The 24,892-nt window shown below is 39.2% G+C and overlaps 1 protein-coding gene across 3 annotated transcripts in view; it reads left to right on the top strand.

Annotated features, from left to right (window-relative positions):
* The first annotated feature begins 7,649 nt into the window (after window positions 1-7,649).
* LCOR (ligand dependent nuclear receptor corepressor) overlaps window positions 7,650-24,892 on the top strand; it is a 137,054-nt gene continuing 119,811 nt past the window's right edge. Inside the window, exons 1-2 of one of the 3 annotated variants that reach the window (XM_028098598.1) lie at window positions 7,650-7,767; window positions 8,775-8,848. Coding sequence is in view for 1 of the 3 variants with exons in the window: in XM_088019806.1 (XP_087875932.1) it covers window positions 8,403-8,488; window positions 8,775-8,848 (160 nt within the window). In the remaining 2 variants the exon portion in view is untranslated. Of the gene's footprint in view, window positions 7,772-8,323; window positions 8,489-8,774; window positions 8,849-24,892 lie in introns of those variants that run through there. The other 2 variants (XM_028098597.2, XM_088019806.1) reach the window with 2 other exon arrangements.

Below are 24,892 nucleotides of genomic sequence, written 5' to 3'. Positions count from 1 at the left end.
AAATTTTCCATGGAAACAACCTTCATTTGCTACCTCATTATAAATAACTCCTTTCTGGTGATTTTTTTTTCCTTCCCCCTCACCCATAGTCACCTAACAAAGACAACAGTGAAATGTTTATTTGTTTGTTTGTTTTTTCCTGAGAACCAGATGAACAAAATACCATGCGTTCAGGTAAATAGATCAGCATAAAGATCAACATAGAATATGATTCTGAGGGCTTATAGAAAAAAAGCCTCCTTTACTCCTTAAAAAAATGCTAAAGATATTTTTTAAAAGATTGTATTTATTTATTTGTCAGAGAGAGAGTACACAAGCAGGGGGAGTGGAAGGCAGAGGGAGAAGCAGGCTCCCCGCTGAGTACCCCCAGGACTCCAGGATCATGACCTGAGCTGAGGGCAGAGCCTTAACCGACTGAGCCACCCAGGTGTCCCAAAGCTAAAGATATTTAAGTTTTATTCCTACAACCTCTGAAAACTCTTTATATCTTAGTTAATTATATCTTAGTTAATTAGATAATTTCCCATAATCATTTGGGAAAATATCTCATAAACTTAAAATCTTTCTTAACATTAGCGGCCACAAAGATAGTATTTTCTATCACCTCCCTCTTCGTGTGCTAAAACGATGGTAATTTTATTACCATGGCCTTATAATATCTAGTGCAGTGAATCTCTCCTTGTCACATGTCAGATTCCCTGGAAGCAGAATTGGAGATGAACTTTGGGATGCAAAAGGCTTATTAGGGATTAGCATCTGTGAAAGGGAATTTGGTGGGGGAGAGCAGAACCGGGCAGAGAAAGTAATCAAACTAAGATGCAGGTCGACAAAGCCTCAGCCAAACCCATGAAGTACTTTGGAACAAGTGTTATCTGTCAGAGTGTCCAGCATCAGGCAGAAATGACCAGGCTATGGCCTGCTAGCCCTTAGTCACCATATCCTGGCAGGCCCAGAAAGATGTGACCTTGGGCAAGATAGCTCTGAGCAGCTGAGGCTAACCCTGAAGCAGCTGACAGCCGGAGGCTGTGTAGTACTCACATTCCCTACAAGCCAGACTCTGACTTCTTCCTTGAAGAAGGATCCAAGCTGCACATTTCCATGTCTAACACATTCTTCTTTGCTGTTCTTTTTCTTTTTAAAGAAGTTTTTTTGTTGTTAGAGAGAAAGAGAGCACAAGTGTGTGTGCAGGGGGTGGGGCAGGGGCAGAGGGAGAGGGAGAGAGAGAATATTAAGCAGGTTCCACATCCAGTGCAGAGCCTCATGTGGGGCTCTATCTCTGACCCTGAGATCATGACCTGAGCGGAAATCAGGTCAGTTGCTGGATGCTTAACCGACTGAGCCACCCAGGTGGCCCTGCTATTCTTTTTCAAAACCGACATTGTAATTATTCATGGATCTTTATTTTTCTTTATAAATTTTGAAAAGTTTGAGTTCCTTTTGGAATTTTGGTTAGAATGGCACAGAATGTATGCCATTCAATGTGGGGAGAATTGACATCCACTGGATAGTGGTGTGCCATGCAGATGATATTTGGGTAGCCAGAAGATGACACTCTTGAGAAGGGTTTCCGGAGGTAGCAGGACAAGGAGGCAGCCAGTGTGGTCAGGGGATTGTTAAATACAGTGGGGATTAAGCAAATAAATGTACTGAGGTCAATATGAAAAAATACGGGAACCTGGTTTGTCATTGTCAAAAGGGGATTTGTAAGTGTGTAGTAGGGAAAGGCTTGCAAGGATTCAGAGGTGATGGATTGGAATCAAATGCATCAGCGTAAACTCATGGTATTTAAGTATATTTAGAGACAGATATAGAAATATATAGGCATATGTGTATATATATAAATATGCATATACACACATATATTTCCTAGCTCTGACTGTTGCTAAGACCCAGTAGCGATGGCACACCAGTAGGAGTGAAAACACTGAGCCCAAATCTTGATTTTTAAATACTATCCTCCACCAAAAGTAACCAAGGCTCATTCTAGAGCTGAGGCAGAGAAAATACAAAATGAGCCTAGAACATCTAGCTGTACCAGAAAGTGAGGAAATTGTAGAATGATGAGTGTATGCCAACAGGATAAAAGCTTGAAGTGACTCCCACTGGCCAAATCTGGGACAGTGACAATAACTACAGCAATATATTACAATACATTACATACAATACATTATAATATATTACAGTAAATGATGAGTCCATAAGTAATGAATAAATAAATAAAAGGGAAAGAGGAAAAACTCTTATATTCGAATGTAAACTAGTTAATACAGAAGAAATGATGAAGTAAGAAAATCACTTTTTGACCATCATCATTGTGACAAGCGATTCAGGCAATGATTCATGGATGTTAAGCCTGGTGGGTCGGGCAAGGGACAGGACATTGGCATAATCTCAGAATATCTCCCTACAAATTATTTATCAAGTAAAAAGGAAACAATGGTGATTTTATGGTGGAGAAAACCACTTGACCAGATGAATAAAATTTTCGTCACAATTATGTGAAGAGTTGACATCATGAGCCCTCGATGAGATGCCCAGAGACCCCAGCCTCATTTCTGTGGTTTTCTTGTCAAAATGTATGGCCTGAGTCTAGTCATGAGCAACACTGCACAGACCCAGTTGAGGATCATCCTACAGAATGAGAGGCCTGTTCTTTTTAGGACTGTCAAGGTCATAAAAAAAAAAAACAAAACAAGAAAAGACTTAGGAATTGTACCCAAATCAAAGAGACTGAGAATACATGCAATTAAATTCAGTGTAACTTCCTGGATGGGATTCTGGACCAGAAAAGGAAAAGAGACATTGTTGTTAACAGAGAGTGAAATTTTAATGGGGCCTGTATTGTATCAGTGTTGATCTCCTGATGTGATGGAGGGTTATATCATGGTTATGAAGGAAAGTGTCTTTGCTTTATCGACATTCACACTGGATACTTAGGGATGATAGGAGTCAAGTCTGTAGTTTTCTATCAGATTGTTCATAAAAAGACTCAACAACAAGAACAAAACCATATATACAGATACATAGAGACCAAAAGCAGATGTGATAAGATATTAACAATTGGGGCATTTGTGAGATGGGAATATAGGAGTTCTTGCAACTTTTCTATAATATGAAACTATTTCAAAATAGGATACATATGTATATTCATATTTAAAACAAACATGAAAACACACATTCACACAAAAACTTGTTTACAAATATTCATTACGGCATCATCTATAATAGCCAAAAAATGAAATCAATCAAGTATCCATCAGCTGGAATGGATAAACAAAATGCTGTATATCCATATGATGAAATATTATTTGACAATGAAAAGGAAGTAAGCTTTGATACATACTACAACGTAGATGAACCTTGCAAACATTGTGCTCAGTGAAAGCAACCAGTCACAAAAGACCACCAGTTGTATGATTCAATTTACCTGAAATGTCCAGAAGAAGAAAATTCACAGACATAGAAAGTAGATTTGTTGCTGCCAGGGTTTGAGGAAAGGAGGGAATGGGGAGTAACTGCTAATATACATGGGGTTTCTTTGGGGCTGATGAAAATGTTCTAATAGTGATTGTGGTGATTGTTGCACAACTCTGTAAATACAGTAAAAACCACTGACAGGTAAATTTTATAGTGTGTGAAATATATCTCAAAACAACTTTAAAAGAAAAAAAAATGTGTCACTTACACACATAACATAAAGTAAAGCCATAAAGTTTTCTGGGCACACAGGCAGACTGAAAAGAGAGGAACTTGGAAAGTCTTTTACTAAAGCACGAAGAGCCCCTAAAGGAGCAGTTCCACCAAGTGTCCCAGCTTCCCTTCTGTCGGCTAGGTCTTGTCTCTCACTCTAAGTCCCATGTTCCCTGCAGTACGGGAAGCAAAATAATGCAAAGATTAAAGAGCTGCCTCTGCAGCCATATTGCCTGGGTTGTTTCTTTTTTTAAGATTTTATTTATGTATTAGAGAGAGAGAGCATGAGCAGGGGGAGGGGCAGAGGGAGAAGCAGACTCCCTGCTAAGCAGGGAACCAGATTTGGGGTTCGATCCCAGGACTCTGGGATCATGACCCGAGTTGAAGGCAGATGCTTAATCGACTGAGCCACCCAGGCACCCCAGATTGCCTCAATTTGAATCCAAATCTACCATAACCTCTAGTTAGGCAAATTACTTAGCCTGTCTGTGCTCTGTTATCAAATAGGGATGCTTACTTGGGTTGTTGTAAGGAATAAAAGACATAATCCATGAAAAGTGCTTTTAAAAGTGTCACTTATTGGAATTCATGAGAAGTCTCCCATCAGGAGACGTCTTTCTTTTTTTTTTTTTAGTTTACATCTCCAGTCTTTTTTTTTTTTAAAGATTTTATTTATTTATTTGAGAGAATGAGATAGAGAGAGAGAGCATGAGAGCGGGAGGGTCAGAGGGAGAAGCAGACTCCCCGCCGAGCAGGGAGCCTGATGCGGGACTCGATCCCGGGACTCCAGGATCATGACCTGAGCCAAAGGCAGTTGCCTTACCAACTGAGCCACCCAGGCGCCCCAGGAGACTTCTTTCTTAAAAAGGCTCCAATCCATTTCATCCTCCCATTTCTCTGACGTCCTTTCCCATATGATATGCCACTTCCAACTAATCAGATGCCAACTTGATATAATCCTGACCAACCAGTCCTATGGTTCACGGTGGCTATCCCCACTCTCTGTCATTTTCTGTGCTCCGTTTTTCCCTATCATCTGCCCATTGTAAGAAACATAGAATGTGACTTAGGGAATGTTGTTTTCAAAGGCCAAGGTCATTGCTGTTATTTCTTCATGATGTTACATATTCATCCCAAACTGTACAAGCATCGTGGTTTCCTGTCACCCTGCAGACTGGACAAGCAGATGGGAGCCTAATCATGAGAACTGATAGTCATTTCATGCTAACAATTTGACAGCCACTGTCCATGATTGTTTCATTTCATCTTCACACAATCTCCATTTTGTAGACTATTATCCTCTTTGTCGCACGAGGAAACTGATGACCAGGAAAGTTAATTTGTCAAGGCCACACAGGTTCTAAGGGATGGAACAAAGATTCTAATCAATCTCTCTGTGTCTTCAGATTCTACTCTTTAGCCACTGTGTTGTATTGCTCAATCTTCCCCAGAGTGGGAAAGAGCTCACAGCTAAGATCCTATTCCAGGGTAGCCAAAAGAGTTAGAGGTCAGAAATTATGTCTTAGATATCTACGTGTCTAAGTGCCGGGGATACTGCCTGACACATGATAGGAGTTCAACATTTTTGTCAAACTGCTCAACTGTGCAATGGAACATAACCTCTCACATGGAATTAAATGAATCCTCTGCGTGCAGAGTCCTGCTTCTACTTGCAGGACAATTAGAGGGTTTTGGAGTCAGAGAGATCTTAGAATTCTGGTTTTGCCATTTGGTAACTTTGTGGCCTTGGACAAAGGCACTTAACTCCTCTGAGTCTTGAATCTCTAATCTGGAAAATGTAAAAAGTCGGTAAAAATCTTACCTCCTTTTTGGCATTGTTATTCAGATGGAATGAAATAAAGTTGCAATGTTAGACATATAGTAGATACTCAATGAATGATAGATATTACTATTGTCCCTTCATCCTTTCTTCCAAATAAACCTTGTGAGAGATCAACTATATATTGGTTCCCAAATTAAAATAAGTGAAACAATAATTGTAATTCGAAGTAGAATAATGGAAATAACATTGAATTGGGAACTGGGAAATCTGGCTTCTGGCTTTTGTTGCCCTCTTTCTACTGAGCAGCTATGCAACCTTCATCATGTCACTTTACTTGTCTGGGCTTGTAATTCCATGCTTCAAATTTGAGTCAATCTCTGAAGTCTCTGGGATCCTCTTAATCTACATGTCTGAGACTCTTTAAGAGATTATGTTGCGGAAGTATTACCCTTGGCTTGATCATTTCAAGCAGATTATATGGGTAATTGGAAAACACATTTATTAACTCATTTTAAAGTTACACGTTGTTCATTTATTTGAAACTTTATGAAGCATACTTCCTCCAAAAACCATAGGAACTTGGTTAAAAGCTACAAGACTCAAACCTACCACCTAGCGGCAAAGAAAAGAAGATTCAGATTGAAGATACAAGATGTCCCGCCATCACGTTTGTCCTTTCCCCTCGCTACTCAGGATAGTTTTGTGTACACAGAAATTCAATATTTGCAGACGTAACAGTTTGTTCATTTGACAGTTCTTTTTAGCAGGCGAAATATCGTGGACTTCTGAGAATTGTGGAATAATCACTGGTGTTAGATTTGGGGAGCAGAGGTGCCTTTCTACTCAAACATTTCAAACCTGTTCTACCCAAGAGGCCCACCCAGTCCATCTCTTTATGGATAGACAGGGCATTCCACAAGTGCCTGGTTGAGAGACAATGACGACTACTTTGAAAAGACAGAAATCAATACACCAATGGGATTCTTGCCTGGAAGTATTTAATGACGTTTTACCTACTACAATAATTAAAATTAAGTCTTCACATTTAAATTTAAATATTTAAAAGCAGAGCTGGAATGCACCGTCCTTAAACTTAAACCCCAAAGGTGAGGAAGAGGCCAGAACCCTAGGGTACTAAAGAAGGATTTTCCATTTTTTTCTTTTGTATTCTGCGCCCCCCCCCCCGCTTTCTCCTTTCGTTCCATTTTCTCTTTCTCTCCCAAATAGCAGTCAGGTAATTAAGCTCAGAATAATGTTTAAATGGAACAGGTAGTGCCCTACGCAGGGTGTTTTAATTACCCCAGGTTTTCACCTGAAAATTCCTTTCGTCATTGGAAATGTGAATCTCGAGTCTTTCCTAAAATATGGAATTATGCCATTTTCCAACACTCTGCTTTAAGTATTGTTAATTTAGCCTTCTTTTGAAATACCACTCTCACTTTCGCATAATTTTCTTAAACCTTTTTCTATACACACAGGAGGGGTTCCGTATATGCCACCTTGAGAATTTTGCCTATGATCAGCCTTTTTAGTAGAAACCTCCTAGTTTTTCTACCTAAAACGCTTGATTCCATTTTTACTGGGTTTACGAACGTTGGCCAAGTCTTCCAATGACTTAATAAACTATACCCTTGGTTTTTTAAAACTTTGGGGCTTAGTGCCTCCACGGGCATCCGGGCATTTATTAACTGTTTCTTAAACAGTCTCCCGAAAGGAGCAGTTCCGGCTGAGAAGTTCAGAGAAGCAGTTACCACGGAACTCGCAACAGTTGGTGTGGGGCGATAGGCAAGTTAGAAGTGATAAATGGGGCTAGTTTAAGAAACAAAAAGCCCCCGGGAAGGGAGAGGAAGGGGCAGCGGTGGCCTTGGGGCACCTTGCGAAGTCGGCGCAGGATCGGGGGTCGGGGCGAGCTCCTGCCCGGCGAAGACGCCTTCCCGGCGGCCAGAGCTGGCGTTGGCCGCGGCCAAGAAACACGGGGACCGCACACGCGCGGCCTCGCCTGGCCGAGCGCGGGGCCGGCGCACGCCCAGGCAGCCCCCAGAGCCACGCCGGGGCCACCGCGAGGTGAGGCCAGCCCTGCCCCCGCGCCGCCCCCGGCGGGAGGTGCGACGCCCAGGCCGCGGGTGCGTGCGCGGCCCCGGGCGACGCGGCTGGGCGTGCGCGGGGCCGCGGCGGAGGCAGGGCCGGGCGGGCGGCAGAAGATGGCGAGGGTGTGTAGGCGGCAGCAATGCTCCGTTGAGAGACGCGGCTTTCGGCAAGAACTGGACTCGTGGCGCCACAAGCTCATTCACTGTGTAGGTGAGACACTCCCCCGGCCGCTTCCGGCCCTCGGGCCGCCCCGCCACCGGCTGCCCTGGACCAGGGAGGGAGCCGGGGCAGAGGCAATTGCTGCTCCGGCCCGCCCGCCCTCTTTGGCTCGGGCGTCCCCCTCCCCCACCCCCCGGAGTGCGGGCGCGCGCGACCTCCGGGCGGGCTCTCCCCGGCTCGGGCTTGAGCACGCGCGTCGGCCCCTCCCCTCCGCGCGCCTTCCCCGGGGCGGGCTCTCGGGCGGGAGCGCGTGCCCCTTCCCTCCCCCGTTTCCCCCCCTCCCGGCCCGGCCGCCCGGCGCCGCCGCCGGCTTATTGTGGAGACTCGCCCCGCGGCGCTGCCACTTGACCGGGGGCGCCGCCTCCGGTTCCGCGGAGCCGGGCACGGGGGTGGGAGGCGTGCTCAGCCCCTTCCTCCGCTCTGCCCGGCGCCTTCCCTCCTCCCGCGCCTCCCCTCCCCCACGCGCGGCGGCGCGCGCCCCAGACCCCGCGTGCACGCGCGGCGGCGGGCGGGCGGGCGCCCGGCTCTCGGGCGTGTGCGAGGCGTGAGGTGGAGATGGGGGCGGAGGGAGCCGGAGCTGTCACAGGCCCCGGGTCCGCCTGACCGAGCCAAGTAGGGTGTCATGGCCGCGGGGGGCAGCGGCTGCACTTCCTCTGCGGGCGGCGGCGGCGGCGGCGGCCGGGGAGTTAATCCTCGACGCTCGGGTCGGTGTGTGTGTATTTGTGTTCGGTGTGTGCGCGGCGGGGAGGAAGGGGGGTGGAACTGGGTCCGACCGAGAAGCCGGAGCGGGAGTCGCTCTTGTCCCCTCCCCGGGTATGTGCCGGAGCCGTGGCCTCGCCGAGAGCCTCGCCCCCCCCAACCCCCAGCCTCTCGGGCCTCGGGTGGCTTTTTCCCCACGGGCAGGAGGGAGTGTGCACGGGGGCGCCCCAGGAGGGGCCGGGCGGCCGAGCTGCTCCTCTCACACTGTGTGTTTTGTCTGTTTTTCTCTCCCAAGGTCCCGTTTCCCTCTGTGCGGCGGCCGGCGGGACCATAAGGGCTTAACTCATATATTTAACCCCCCTCCAAAAAGTAAGTGGCCCGTGTGGTGTCTCCGCTCCGCCCGCCGCCCCCTAGCCCCAGTCCATCCTTGTGTCTGACTCTCCTGTCCTCCAGCATTGTTATTTCCCCATCTTTGCTTTGGTGCTGCTGCTGTGTGGGGAAATGCTTTCTCGTGCTCCTCCGTCCCCCAGACCCAGTCTTCGGGGAGGCGCAGAATTCCAGCCCTTTCTCCCCTTCTCCCCCCGTGGGGAATATTCTTGGGAACCAGGTCTTCCCCAGCAGAATCTAGGAGATTCTATCCGTACGCTTGGGCCCCTCATCCCCTCCTTCCCGACAGGGTTTCGTTGGAAGGAATTATGCAAATCCTGCTTTCTGGTGTCCATTCAGCGGCAATTTCATGCGGTGAGAAGTTCTCTTTGTTGTGCGAGGGGGAGAACAGACACTGATTTAATAGACATATCTGTTGGGGGGAAGGGTGGAGGGGGTGTGGAGAGGCTCAGTTTGGAAGAATTACAGCACTTGGTTAGCTCAGTGTCTTTGTGTTTGAGCTTTCTGGCTTGACAGGAGGGTATGCCCTTTACAATGTCCCACAAGAGATGTTTTCTGTAATAGATTAAAAAGCAAAACAGAAACTTTAAGTGAAACATAAGGTAACCTTTACGTAGAGACTATGAGCCTTTCCATTCCTGCAGTGTTTCATTATGAAGATATATATGAATTTTGTTAAGGATTTAGGCTGTAACATCAAAATTAAAATAGGCAACAATGCTTTATGGTGTCTGATATCACTTTGGTTGTCCACAGGTTAAAAGCACATTTTTTAAAAACATGCATGTGTAAGTAGTAAAGGCACGAATCAATTTTTTGGTGTAAGTTGACTTGTGGATAAATTTTAAAATTTCCCTCCTGCCAATCCAAGCCCAGCTCTGCCCTCCAGAAAGCCTTTTGGCCATCAGTTATCATTTACTCTGTCTCTGTTTGTATTTTTTCAAATTTATCCTACATTTGCTAAAATGTTACATCAGATTAAGCTCTTTTTGAATTATTAGTTGTAACCATCATATGAAAGTTTATGAAGGCATGCAGGTTTTGAGAAGTGTGAAATTAATGAGTTTTCAGAATTATGAATATAAAAATCCTGAAATTATTTTGAAGAATTTTTAGTTCTTGTATTTGTTTCACTTTTTTCGAGATTGGGTTTTTTTGGTAGGGGCTTTTTAGTTTTTAAAAGGTTTTGAAATTGACTATAACCCAGTAGCTTTCCGAAGTTACTGTTACTTCAGATGGTTTTAATGAGTTGTTTATCTTATTCTAATTGTGTTTGTTTTGAATCCTTGGCTTCTGCCTCAGGCCCCCTTTTTATCAGTCATTTTAGTATTGGTGGTTACTTATTGCTGCTTGACAAGGTTGTGTTTTTTTTTTCTTTTCCCTTAATGACTAACAAAACTCTGTAAATAACCGAATTGAATATCAAATTTTGATTGGTTTTTTTGAAGGGGGATTTTAATCTGGTCATCAGTTTCCTTAAAGCATACTTTTCACTCCAAATTTCCACTTTGAAGGTAGTAAAGTTCAGGAGATATTTAAAGTCCAGAGTGCAGAGCAGTAATTCATAGTTGATAGTCTCACAGCTAAAATCAGTTGGGTTTCTTATTTTCTCTTTTGTTATATGTAATTTCTCTTAAGAGGAGAGTTCTAAGTAAATTAATAGTAGTGTTAACTTTCTAAACTTAAAAAGGCTAGCGGTGATTGATTCTCATATAATGCCAAAGGCAACTTTTATGTTGTCACTAGCCAACGTAATAATTCCTCGTTTATTTTAATGAGATTGGTTCTGAACAGTTAACCTTCTATTTCATTCTGTTGACTGATTTTCTTAGTACTTTAGGGTCATTTGGTTTCTAAATGATATTTAATTTATAGCAGTCTTGGATTAAAAATGAATTCTCATTTCCAAAATCTAATTCTCCTGTTTGGGGGGACTGTGTGGTGGGGTACATCAGGATTGTGGAGGTGTTTGTGTTTCCATTATTATGTTTAGTTGAATTGGAGTCAGTAGCAGTTTCAGACAGTGATTATGATCAAGATGGATATTTGGTACCCAGGTGATTATTGAGGTGGCCTCTGGGACTATGTCCATATTCCAGGAAGGTCGAAGTTCTCTCTGCTGCTTGGTGTGATGTAACCTATTGCTTGGCTGCTGCTCATTCTTGCTGTATTCTCAAAAAGCTCTTCCCAATGTAGGGAAAGTTGTGTTGATTTTAGGTTACTCAACTTGGTTGGAAAAGGAGAGCATAGTAAGTCTTTTTGACTTAGAGTTTTTTCAAATTGCCCTGATTCCCTCAAATGTGCTTGTAGCCGGAGCAATTCTAGGAAGCATCTGAATAACCTTTTTTTTTTTTTTTAAGATTTTATTTATTTGAGAGAGAATGAGAGCCAGAGAGCACGAGAGGGAAGAGGGTCCGAGGGAGAAGCAGACTCCCTGCTGAGCAGGGAGCCTGATGTGGGACTTGATCCCAGGACTCCAGGATCATGACCTGAGCCAAAAGCAGTTGCTTAACCAATTAAGCCACCCAGAAGCCCCTGAATAACCTTTTTTTTTTTTTTTAAGATTTTCTTTATAGAGAGAGAATGAGCGAGAGCTCTTGAGAGGGTTTGGGGTCAGGGGGAGAAGCAGACTCCCTGCAGAGCCGGGAGCCTGATGCGGGACTCGATCCAGGGACTCCAGGATCATGACCTGAGCTGAAGGCAGTTGCTTAACCAACTGAGCCACCCAGGCGCCCACCTTTTTTTTTTTTTTAATTTTAGCCTTATGGGCTATACTGGATGGCCTGTAATTTCTTTCAGTGAGAATTAGATGTTCAGTGTCTGGAGACTTGCCACTTCTGAGCACCCACCTAATTACTTAGCTGCTTTTATTAGTGTTGTTTTTAGAAATGAAAGGCAGTTAGGTAGGTACTTCATTTAAATTTGAACCTGGCACTGTGGGTGGACAAAAGGGAAGGCTACCCTAACCTTCAGGAACTTTTAGTACTTAGAGAAGATAAAGTGTATTCAATAATAGTACAAGGCAAAAGGTGCCATACCATAGTGCAAGCGAGTGCTAGGAGTGCTTAGAAGTGAAAGACATTTCTTGAGATGATGTAGGAAAGCTTCATGAAGAAGGTGGCAGATTTTTGCTTCATTTTGATGAATACGGAAGAGGCATTTCTGTCGTGAGAAACAGGCAAAAGTGGCAAAGGACAAGAATGGGTTGAAACTGTTTGTCTGTTTAAACTGCAAATCATGATTCATGTAGGGGATATAGATGATAGGTTTGCAAAGATAGGTTGTAGGATTTTCTAATGCAGGTTAAAAAGTGGGGTCTTTTTGTTAGTCACCTTGGGGTTTACAGTGCAGTTCTCTCCTTAGCTCAGGGGAGGAATGTTTCCTTTATTTGACAATTTCATTGTGGAACTCAACAATGACACATATTGTTTTTTAAATCATCTTGACAGGAATGATGCTGTTATCCAAAACAGTGTCTCTTAAGTAAACTCATTGGAGGCTATACTATATTCCATTGCACAAAACCTATTTTTGGAATGGCCTAAAATCAGTGGCATATGTATTCTTTGAACACCCTTAGTATTGACAAATTTTCATCCTTAGACGTCGCATTTGGTATTTGGAAACAGTTGAAAAGTATCTTTGTGGCAAATAAAAGTATGTGTTAAATAATGAGATTGGTTTTCATTATTTATTATTTTCATTTTTCCTGGTTTGCAAACTGGCTATGAAGCTCAGCAAAGGGGTTTGATTTGTTTTGATATGCCTCAGAACTTCTCTCTTCTTACTTCCTTTATGTCTACCCATCTGCTGAATGGAATCTGGATATTCGGTAGATGTGAATAAACAAAGCTGTTGTTTTTGTAGTTTCAGGTTAAAAACTTAACGTCACTACCCTCCAGATTATCTACTCTATTTGCGAATATTTAAAAAATTCTTTTACTACTCCTTACAGTTGCACATTGTTTTGGGGATAATTCCAGTGTGAACTATTAGCTCATTTTATTGTCTCTTGTATGCAGGAAGTATCCCAAGTACAGTGGTCCTTACCCTGAATTTTTTTTTTCAATTGAAATACAATTTACATACCATAAAATTCACCCTTTTAAAATATACAATTCAGTAATTTTAGTTAATTCGCTACATTGTTCAAATATCACTATGTAATTCCAGAACACTTCCATTACCCGAAAAAGAAACTCCAAACCCATTAGCAGTCATTTCCCATTCCATCTGCGACCCAGCCATTGGCATCCCCAGTCTTTATTTCTGTGGATTTGTCAATCTTGGGTATTTCATATAAATGTAATCATACAATATATGGTCTTTTGTGTCTGCCTTCTTAGCATGTTTTCAAGATTCATCCGTGTTGTAGCACTTAGTGTTTTCTGTGGCTAAATAATATTGCATTGTATAGGCATACTATGTTTTGTTTATCCATCAGTTGATGTGCATTTGGACTGTTTCCCCTTTTTGCCTGTTGTGAATTATGTTGCTATGAACATTTGTTTTCACTTTTCTTGGGTATGTACCTAAGAGTGAAATTGCTGGGTCACATGATAACTGTTTTAACTTTTTGAGGAACTGCCAAACTGTTTTCCAAAGCAGATGCAGTATTTTATATTCCCACGAGCAGTGTATGAGGATTCCATTTTCTCTACCCCCTTGCTAACACTTGTTATTGTCTGTCTTTTTGATTATAGTTATTTTAGTGGGTAGGTCTGAAGTGGTATCTCATTGTGGGTTTTTATTTGCATTTCCCTAATGACCCCGGTGATGTTGAGCATTCTTTCACATGCTTATTGGCCATTTGCGTATCTTCTTTGGAGAAATGTGTATTCAGATCCCTAACTCATTTTAAAATTGAGTTGTCTTTTTATTGTTGAGATGTAAGAGTATATTCTGGTTACTAGACCCACATTAGTGTATGATTTGCAAATTTTTTTATCATACTCTCAATTTAAAAATAATTACAGATCAGAAGGAAACTTCAAAATACTTTGTAAAGGGAATAATGTATATAGTAGTGGGTTGATAGGAGAGAACTAGAATAACTGGAAAGGCTTTAATATCTTTTATATGAATTATTAAAATTGTGGTTTTTTAAAATACTGTATTTTAGTGCTCGCTTTGGCAGCACATATAGTAAAATACTGTATTTTAGAGAGAGCACAGGCGGGGGGGGCAGAGGGAGAGGGAGAGAATCTCAAGCAGACTCTGTGATGTGCACAGAGCGCCATGAGGGACTTGATCTCACGACCCTGAGATCATGACCTGAGCCTAAAACCAAGAGTTGGAAACTTAACCGACTGAGCCACCCAGGTGCCCTGTGTTTTGTTTGTTTGTTTCTTTTTTTTTTTTAAGTAATCTCTCCACCCATCATAGGGCTTGAACTCATGACCCCAAGATCAAGAGTTGCATGCTCTACTGACTGAGTCAGCCAGGGGCCCCAAAATTGTTGGGTTATTTGATGGAGTTGTGTCACAACACAGATATATTTTGCTATCCAAATCTTCGAAATTCCTGCCTTTCTATACCATGTATCAAATTCACATAACGTGGTAAACCACGTTATTTAAATCTGTTCTATGCTTGAGTTTTGAATAGTAAATAACAAAAGTTTGGATTCAGAGGGATACCTTTATATAGATATTTTGTCTGAATCTTTTCTAAGTTTGAGTGGTGAGAGAAATCTATCCAATAGCGGTATTTTTGAAATTTAAGATTGTATTTTTTAGTTGCATTTTATGAAACTCAGGTATTTGATAGTTTATATTTACTTATTGCAAGTTATATGATCTTATCTATGGTTTTAAACAACACTGTTTTAAAAGACTTTTGAATTTTGTGAGTAGTGAGTCTGATTTTTGAATTGGTTAGATTTGGTGTCATTAAGTGTCAGGTGTAATGATGTCTTAAGGATGAAATTGAGAATCTTAAGAGGTAGGTGGGAGAATTAGTTTAAGAATCCTTTACTTAATGGATTGTGAGGGGTATGTTAGGAAGGCTGTATAGTTGACACCTTATAATGATTCTTGTTTTTTTTCCTTTTGTTCCACATTTCTTTTTTGTTAGAGAGAAATATGGATTCTTTTGATTTATCACATAATCAGTTTTCTGAATGTTATGTAGTCCAAGGAAGTTACATGTGTAAAGCCAGTTTTTGTTGAGTGACCGAATGATAATGAAGTTCTTATCATCCAGTTTTGGGTAATGTGTATTTTTGAATTTTAAGAGCAGGATAAGTCAAAGGGCTACAAGAAAAAGGAATGTATGTAACAGTAATTTATAGACTTATATTTGAAGTTCTGGTATTTGGAAACAAGAAATTAATATGTTTGAGATGTTTTATACTAAAGAGAAAAAAATTTACATAATTGTATTTTTCAGTTGTATTCAAAACTATTATAATTGTACTTTACCATTTGAAGTAAGGAAGTATTTCTTATAACTTCTAAATCATTAGAAGTAGTCCATCACAGTTTTTTTTTTACAAAGTTTGAACTGGATCATGTAGAAACAAAATTGTCTCACAAGATTTTTAGTAAGTGTAATAAGGTAGGGGAATAAACAAATTCTCCAAAATTTGACATATAGAAAGCTCTAGAAAAATCTACATTAATGGTGTCACCATCTTATACCTACATAGCCCATTTTATACTTAAAAAAAAAAAAACCCTTTTACATACACTATTTTATTACCTGTATTTAGGAATGTAGGAAGATAAAGATGGGTATTAAAAAATAATTGGTCAGTTGGGAAACATTGAGTAATAACTCTTACTGAAGCAATCAGGGGATTTCCCTTACCATAAATGCTTCCTCTTATCCACAGAAATAATTGTGTGATATTTTAATGTCTGAAATATTTACCTAACTTACCAGGTAAAAGTAAAACACAGAATTGAACTCTTCCAGAAGCAAATTTTTTATTTAACTTGCTGCAATTGCTGTATGAAGTTACGTAGACGTTTTCCACTTCTGTTAAGTATGCTAACACATCAAGACTTATGTTTAGGTTAGAAGATGTTAACACCAATATAATTTCCCATGAGAGCTGCTGTTATTGGAAAACTGTTGTATGATGAGCATTTTTATTCTCATTAGTAATACTAGATAGTCTGTGACCATTATTTGATTTCACTATTAGCTTACTTTTCATAAAATCTGAGTCATTTTATCATCATCATTAATAAATGATTATTGCGTATGTTTCTCTTACTAGTTGGCTTTTTAGAGGTTTGTTTCCATAGAGTAAAGGCAACTTCTCTGTCTCCTAAACTTATAATGTGAAGGGGAAGAAAAACTAATTTTAAGAGGATCTATAGGGTGTATTTTGCTTGGTGAAAGAAAATCCCACATGTGAAAATGTGAAAAAAAAAAATATATATACACCCACGTATATATATATATTTTGTACAACAGAATTCACATCTAATTTAACATAAGAAGCATGTATGTTTAGAATTATTGGTTTAGGGGTGCCTGGCTGGCTGAGTTGAAGGAGCATACGACTCTTGATCTTGGGCTCATGAGTTTGAGCCCCACGTTGGGTGTAGAGATTACTTAAACAAATAAATAAGCAAATAAATAAATATTGGTTTATACAAATTTCAAAAACGTGTACAATGTATGTAGAAGAGAGAATTGTTGACTTTGTTAAACTGAGACATATTTATGTTCAGCTTGATGTGTACTTGTTTTTCACTTTTTTTATTATCTCCATTGTATGGGAATTTGTAGGCTTCTGCCTGAATACTTTCCTTCCTCACAATCAATGTAGGCATATTTTCTAGGTCATTGTAGGCATTTGTCTATATACTTCTGTTGTCCTTTTTTGTCTTTTAGATTCATGATTTATCAAAGGTAGAAAGGATGCTAGAACTTGTTTACTTCTTCAACCATATTAATTAAAGAGAAAGGAATTTTTTAAAAAATCTTTCATTTTGGAAAATTTCAAACATAGATGAAAACAGAAAGAATAAAACCATGAACACCCTAGCTATCTCAACTGATGGCCAGTATTTTATTCCCAATGGATTATTTTGATGCAAATCCCAGGCATCATATTTACTATTGAATCTTCTTGGCAGCCTTTTGTATACTACGGTCTCCCTTTTTCCACCTCCTATCCCCATTGTAAATTTAAATAAATGAAATACCTAAATATGGAGAAGACAAGTTTTTGTTGTTTTATTAATTCTTTAAAAAGCTAACAGATATTGAGCTTTTCCTGTGTGCCAAACAAGATCCCTTTGATGTTACTGTTAAACAGGTAGAGAAACAGATTTGGAAAGATTAAGGATTTCATTCATGATCACTGAGCTAAAGAGTGGTAGACCCAGGACTGGAATTCAAAAGCCTGTGCTCTTTAATCTTAAACATTAAGGACATATGCCCTCCTTTTAGACTTTTCTGTTTGGTTCTACCAAGTTGCCTCTTTTTTCTTTGTTTACAACTTCTAATTGCTTATTTGGGTTATATTACATTAAAGAACTCTGGTTTCTCTGCCCAAAATCTTACTGGTAACATATTACTCTTTAAATTTTCTGTCCTGGAATGCCTTGCCCCTTTCTCTAGTATTATCATCCTGTTTGGCTTTCCTCATTCTTCTTGGTTTTTTAGTTTTGTTGGTGGTATTCAGAGCTGAGTAGGTTTCTGAGCTGAATGTTTCCACTGGCTTAGTTTTTCTTCACCATTGGCTGAGATTTGAGCATAGGCTGACAAAGAGGAAAGGCAGCAAGCAAAGGCTATCCAAGTGATACTGATTCTGAGCCTTAAGCTCTATGAGCCTTCCATGTGGACTGGCCTAGTTCAAGGCACTTTGAAGTTTGTAATAAAAGCCTTCTAGTAACAGTGTGTAGCTGCCTGGCCTTTTCTTCTATTCATATCCTTCCCAGACAACTCAAGGGTTGGGGGCAAGGGTGGAGGGGCAAACAGGGTAAAGCAGATTGGGGTCAGGATTTAGGATTCCTTGACTTTAGCCAAATGCCTTCTTAGTTTTAACCTTCTGTGACTTAGATTTGGTGCAGTTGGTAATATTTTTAAATGTGTGCTAAAGAGGGAAGTTGTTGAATTGTGTGTAATTACTGAGAAAGAGAAGGAGTGATTTGGCAAATTTTAAAAATAATACAGTTTTGGGGGCACCTGGCTGGCTCAGTTGGAAGCGCGTGCGACTCTTGATCTTAGGGTTGTAAGTTTGAGCCCCACGCTGGGTATAGAGATTACTTAAAATCTTTAAAGAAAATATGCTGTTTGGTAATTCAAACATCACTGATCTTAGATAAAATGCTTCAGTAATAGGTACAGGAAGATGTTGTGACAAAAGTAATGGGGAGAAATTCCCATCAAAATAAAATGGGAAGTTCCTTGCCTTTGCTAAGAATAAAAAATGAGAGGAACATAAATGTGACTCTGTCCCTGTGTTGAAATAAAGCTTTTTTAATTGAATGATTAATGATATAAATACTAATCTCATCACAAGTGTTAGGTTATGTGAGTTTTCATTCAGCTAGTAAGGAAGTAGAAAAAGTTTAATTTGTATAAATGAGACTTGATTAGCTTGTCCTGATCACAGTACGGTGATATTTTAATTATGTATAGGCATTAAGCAGTCCATAAATCATTGGGAATTGCTGTTTTAAAAAAAAACCTTTAAGCTGGTTATTTTTCTGTGAGTGTTTAATACAACTGATACATCTTTTAAAATGATTTGTTTAATATATCACCTATGTTCAGTGGCCAGTGTACTAAAATTTTACTTATTATTTACCTATTGGTGAAGTTAACTATGGCAATAATATTTTTATGATACTGTGTTAGCTACTTTATCTAGATTGGTTTCTGTTCTAGGAAGAGAATATGTCAGGATAAAGATAAATAATATGGGTTAATTTCCAACAATTTTTTTAAGAGGTACTAGAATTTTTGCTTTATTGACTTTTTTGAAAGAACAAGAAGTATGATTGAAGTGGTAAAGCTATTTTCCATGTGAGACTTGTACAACTAATTTTTTTGTGTCTATTAGTATATATAGCTCCTTGTGTTTATTAAAATAAATTTTGGCATGTTAAAATAGACATATGCAGAGAGTTAGAAATCCACATGTATATATGCTAAAAACAGTTTCAAGACCCATTGCTATGGCTACCAACATATAATCTTATCTAAAAGATAACATTCCTTTTGGCCCCTTTCGCCTTAGGCAAAGAACTTCTGTTTAATCTTAAATAACATATACTGTATCAAAGATTAGTACATTTTATTGGTGCAAGGCAAGAGTACATTCATAAATGGGCAAAAGACAAGAGAAACTAGAATTTTCCGTATTAGGTGAGAAGACTAGGTAGGAGTTATCAGGAGCTATAAAACTGTGGGACTTAATTTTTCTAGTAAACAGTAGGCCACATAGTTTACAGTCCAACCTCGAATGAGTTGTGTTGTTCAAGACTGTAAACTACCAAGAAGATTAAGTTATCCACAGATTTCGATCTTTTAAAAGCAAGAATGGGGCTCCTGGGTGGCTCAGTCGGTTAAGCGTCTGCCTTCGGCTCAGGTCATGATCCCAGGATCCTGGGATTGAGTCCAACGTCGGGCTCCCTGCTCAGCGGGGAGTCTGCCTCTCCCTCTGCCCCACCTCCCCACTCGTGCTCTCTCGCTCGCTTGTACGCACTTTCTCTCTCTCTCTCTCTCTCTCTCGCTCACTTTCTCAGATAAGTAAATCCTTTTTTTAAAAAAGGCAAGAAAATGTATATTGATGGAGAAGAGTTATTCTAACATAGCTACACTGATTAAAAAAAAAAATAAACTGATCTGGCAAAGACGGGACCAGAGATGTTGATGACCCAGACATTTTTTACCCTTCTCTTTTCTCCTTTTCTAAGGTTTTAAATTTTACTTTGGAAAAAGTGGAAAGTTTGTTCTTTTTAAATGATTAAAAAATGTTTATTATCTCCTAGACATTAAAAAATTATTTTTTAAAACTGTATAAAGATGGTTAGGTAAGAATACCTTTAGTAATTATTGTACCTAAGTCACCCAATCCATGTTTTGTCAGATACTGTTTAACAAGTAATCCAGATGAAATAAACTGTTTTGAGGAATATGAATATCCACTGGCATGTAAAAAAGGTAAAGAATAAGCGCTGTATTAAGAAACCGAAAGGAAGGATCCATTGTCAGATCATGTTGCTATCAGCATCTGGTTTTTGTGACTCAAGAACAGAAGTATAAGCAATAATAGTAATGATAACTGTTGCTGTTATATTTGACTGGAGTATGAAATAAATAGCACACTTTAAAACTTGTTGCTTAACGGGTCCTTGGTCTCAGATGGCGTATATACAGGATCTTCAGATGTTTGGTCCAATAACGCAGCCTAGGATTCTGCCAAGAATGTTCTTTTAGGAATGAGTAAATTGCTTTTTCATGATACAGTTTTCATTCATCTTTCTTCTCTATTCTATACAGCTCCATCCTTTGTGTTTCTTTTTTTTGTGTGTTTGTAAAATAAATTGATGTATGTTTGGAAATGCATCAAATTAAGAAGTAAACTGAATTAGCTTTTATTTATTTTTTTACTGGTTATTAGGGAGATTTAGGTCCCTTTCTTTTTTTTAATTTAATTTTATTATGTTAATCACCATATATTACATCATTAGTTTTTGATGTAGTGTCCCATGATTCATTGTTTGCGTATAACACCCAGTGCTCCATTCAATACATGCCCTCTTTAATACCCATCACCAGGCTAACCCATCCCCCCCCGAATTAACTTTTAAAATAAATGTATGCATATGCAGGTTCCCCTCTCCTATCTGAAAGTAGAGCATTTCTATGAAACCTTCTGTAAGCTGAAATGGCGTAGAGCAAAGAAGCAATTACCAACTATTTATATGGAAAAAATTTTGCACATTCCCAGACCCAAGAAATAAGCTCTCCTGGGTTTTTCTGATTCCCTGGGACACATCTTGTTAATGTATGCAAGAAAAAAATTGAGGTAAAGTACAGATGCTCACAGATACAGTTCAAAGTTAGGGTGGCTTGATGCTGAGTGTAGTTCAAGGGAAGGAGCCTGGTGGTGCCACTCTAGCTGCTCAGGACGCACACTGCCTCTGTAACAGCTTGCTGTGAAACAAATGCTGATCACTGTTTCAGTTTTTGCCATTTTTTATAAAAGCGAGATGGTGTAATACAAATTTTTGAAAAGTGGGGGATACCTGGATTTTAGTCTAGGAGGAAACCGATATCTTCAGAAGCCCATGGAGATAGGAAAGACTTTAGAAGTGGAAATAATGGTGATCATACTTAAGAGGATGACATTAACTAGACAGTTCCGTAGTGAAACATACATATTCAATGAAGTCTTTTTACTTTTTAGTGAATGTTTTTTGCTCTATTTGCATCATTGTTTATATTAAATCTGTAAAACAATTTTATTTTGATACAGTGCAAATAGTTTTGTCTCTTCTGGCTTTTGTCCATTTATGAATTTTAAAAAAGTTAAAAGTTGCAACCTTTCTTGAAGTTAACCATTGAGTCTTTTCTTTTTAAAACACCAAGTTACATGAAGAACATTTGTACTTCCAGAGAAAATACATAATGTACAAAAATAATTTTAGGCATGAATTTGTATGCTTTTCAATTATTAACCATGGGTACCTAACCCTTTAAAGATTGTATCTTGATAGGATGGAAGAGGGTGTTAAATGTATTTTGCATTCACAAGTTTTAATTCCTTTCATCATTTCTTCACTTGTTCATCACATTCTAAGGCCCATTCTGGAAGCACTTGCATATAACAACAACAAAATGTGATTTTGGATCAAGCAGACCTGGGTACAAATTTTATCTTCACACTTTACCAGCTATGGGATGTAGAGAGAACTAACTTTAGTTCATTGTTATATTAAATAGTATTAAATACTGTGTAGGAGGGTTGTGAGAATTGACTAAGAAACAAGGACCTTCATCTTTACTTAATAAATAATAGATCGCTTGAAAGAAATCTGTTGAAGCTGATTGACAGAATTTGCTTTTTAGATATAATAAAATTATAACATAGTTTTGTCTAAATATTTTTGTAATAAAGAACGATGATTCTTCTCTCTAGAATTTAAATTGCATTGTGTTTGGTCTATTCAAAACTTTTATACATTTACAGCTCTGTGTAATGGTTTGGGTGATGGTAATTAACACATCATTATCACATTTATTGCTACATTCTATAGGATAGGGTGGCAAAAATACTTGTTTGTATGCTTTTTGCCAACAGAACTACCACATACTTTTTCTTAGCAAAAATAGTCCCATCTTAGGCAGTGGTGTAGAGTGGGGAAAATCCTGGGGGAGGAGCACTAGGTTCTAGTATAGCTTTGACTGTAGCTATATGGTTTTGAGTGCTTTTGATGCTTCATCTCTGCATCTTGGTTTTCTTATCTGTAAAATAAGAAGGTCTTGGAGGGCCTTCTAAATACAATATTTTGAGGGAAATTATTATGTTGATTTGCATTGTTGAATAGACCCATGCATTTCAGGACAGAAAAGTTGACATGATATTAGGAAATATTGTATATATTGGGGCATGAGAACGAAACTAGTGTTCTCAAAGATGGTTGCCTTATAAAATGTTTATGAGAATAAAGGCTATTTATTCATCTTTTTTTAAAAAAAAGATTTATTTATTTATTTATTTTGAGAGAGTGAGAATGAGAGAGAGAGAGTACATGAGAGCGGGGAGGGTTAGAAGGAGAAGCAGGCCCCTCGCCAAGCAGGGAACCTGATGCGGGACTCGATCCCGGGACTCCAGGATCATGACCTGAACCGAAGGCAGTCGTTTAACCAACTGAGCCACCCAGGCGCCCCTCTTTATTCATCTTTAAGGACAAAGCAGGATATGTAAAGAATGGGCAGTAGCTCCCCAAGCTCATGTAAAAATACGTAATTTTTCTCACTAAGAATATGTAGCTATATACTCACGAGGTGGGAGAAAGTTTGCCTCATTTAGCTAATGATAATTGTATCTGTATATTTCATATAATGTAAATGTGGTTTCTCTTTTTTTCCTAATACCATTTTCCATGGTGGCTGTGCCAGTTTACATTCCCACCAACAGTGCACAGGAGTTCCCTTTTCTCCACATCCTTGCAAACGCTTATTTCTAGTTGATAATAGCCATTCCAACAGGTGTGAGGTGATAGGTCATTGTGGTTTTCATTTGCATTTCCCTGATGATTAATGATGTAGAACATCTTTTCATGTATCTGTTAGCCATCTATATATCTTCTTTGGAAAAATGTCTTTAGATTTTCTGCCCATTTTCTAATTGGATTATTTGAGGGGATTTTTTGCTTTTGATTTGTGAATTCTTTATATATTTTGGATATTAGTCCATTTTCAGGCATATCATTTGCAAATATTTTCTCTCATTCAGGTGCCTTTTCACTTTGTTGATGGTTTCCTTTGCTGTGCAGAGGCTTTTTCGTTTGATGTAGTCCAACTTGTTTATTTTTGCTTTTGTTGTTTTTGCTGTTGGTGTCAGATAAAAAAAAATCATTACCAAGACTGATGTCAAAGACCTTATTGCCTTTGTTTACTTCTAGGAGTTTTGTGGTTCAGATCTTTAATCCATTTTGAGTTAATTTTTGTGTATGGTGTAGGATAGTGTCAAATTTCATTTTTTTGCATGTGGCTGTCCAGTTTTTCTAATACTATTTATTGAAGAGACTGTCCTTTCTCCGTTGTATATTCTTGGCTCCTTTGTCATAAATTGACCATATATGCTTGGGTTTATTTCTGGGCTCTCTGTTCTGTTCCTCTGATCTGTGTGTCTGTTTTTATGCCAATACAATACTGTCTTAATCATTAATAGTGTGTAGTATAGTTTGAAATCAAGGAGCATGATGTTTCCAGCTGTATTCTTCTTCCTCAAGATTGGTTTGGCTCCTCAGGGTCTTTTACAGTTCATACAAATTTTAGAATTACTCTGTTTTTGTGAAATACGCCAGTGGAATTTTGGTAAGGATTGCATTGGATCTGTATATTGACTTGGGTAGTGTGGACATTTTAACAATAGTAATTTCAGTCAGGAGCATGGACTATCTTTCTATTTGTGTCTTGCTTCAGTTTCTTTCATCAATGTCTTGTTTTCATTATACAGGTATTTCATCCTCTTGGTTAAATTTATATCTAAGTATTTTATTCTTTTTGGTGCCGTTGGAAGTGGGATTGTTTTCTTTTTGGTAGTTCATTTTTTGTGTATATAAATGCAACAGATTTTTGTGTATTTGTATTTTGCAACCTTACAGAATTCATTTGTTCTAATACTGTTTTGATGGAATCTTCAGAATTCTCTTTATGTAATACCGTGTCATCTGCAAATAGTGATAGTTTTATTTCTTCCTTTCCAATTTGCCCTTTATTTCTTTTTCTTGCTTAATTGTTCTGACTAGGATTTCTAATACTATGTTGAATAAAAGTGGTAACAGTGGGTGGGCATCTTTGTCTTGTTTCTGATCTTAGAGAAAAAGCCTTCAGCTTTTCACCATTGAGTATGAAATTAGTAGGTGGCTTGTCATATATGGCTTTTATTATGGTGAGGCATGTTATTGAGAGTTCTTATCATAAATGGATGTTGAATTTTGTCCAGTGCCTTCCCTGCATCTGTAGAGATGATCATCTGATTTTTATCCTTCATTTTGTTACTGTAGTGTGTCACATTGACTGATTTTATAGATGTTGAGCCATCCTTGCAAACCGGAAGTAAGTCACACTTGATCATGATGAATAATCCTTTCAACGTATTATTGCTCTGGGTTTCTTAATATTTTGTTGAGGATTTTTGTATCTGTGTGTGTCAGGGTGTTAGCTTGTAGTTTTCTTTTCTTGTGGTATCCTTGCTTGGTTTTGGTTATTAGGGTAGTGCTGGTCTCCTAAAATGAGTTTAGAAGAGTTTCCTCCTTTTCTGTCTTTTGGAGGAGTTTGAGAAGGATTGGTGTTAATTCTTTTTTGCATGGTTGGTAGAATTCA

The sequence above is a fragment of the Eumetopias jubatus genome, unplaced genomic scaffold, assembly GCF_037043125.1.
Source record: "Eumetopias jubatus isolate StellerSeaLion01/CBP00866 unplaced genomic scaffold, mEumJub1_p1.0 scaffold_17, whole genome shotgun sequence".
Lineage (NCBI taxonomy): Eukaryota > Metazoa > Chordata > Mammalia > Carnivora > Otariidae > Eumetopias > Eumetopias jubatus.
Note: the sequence above shows the minus strand (reverse complement) of the source record. Positions and strands in the feature narration are given on the sequence as shown.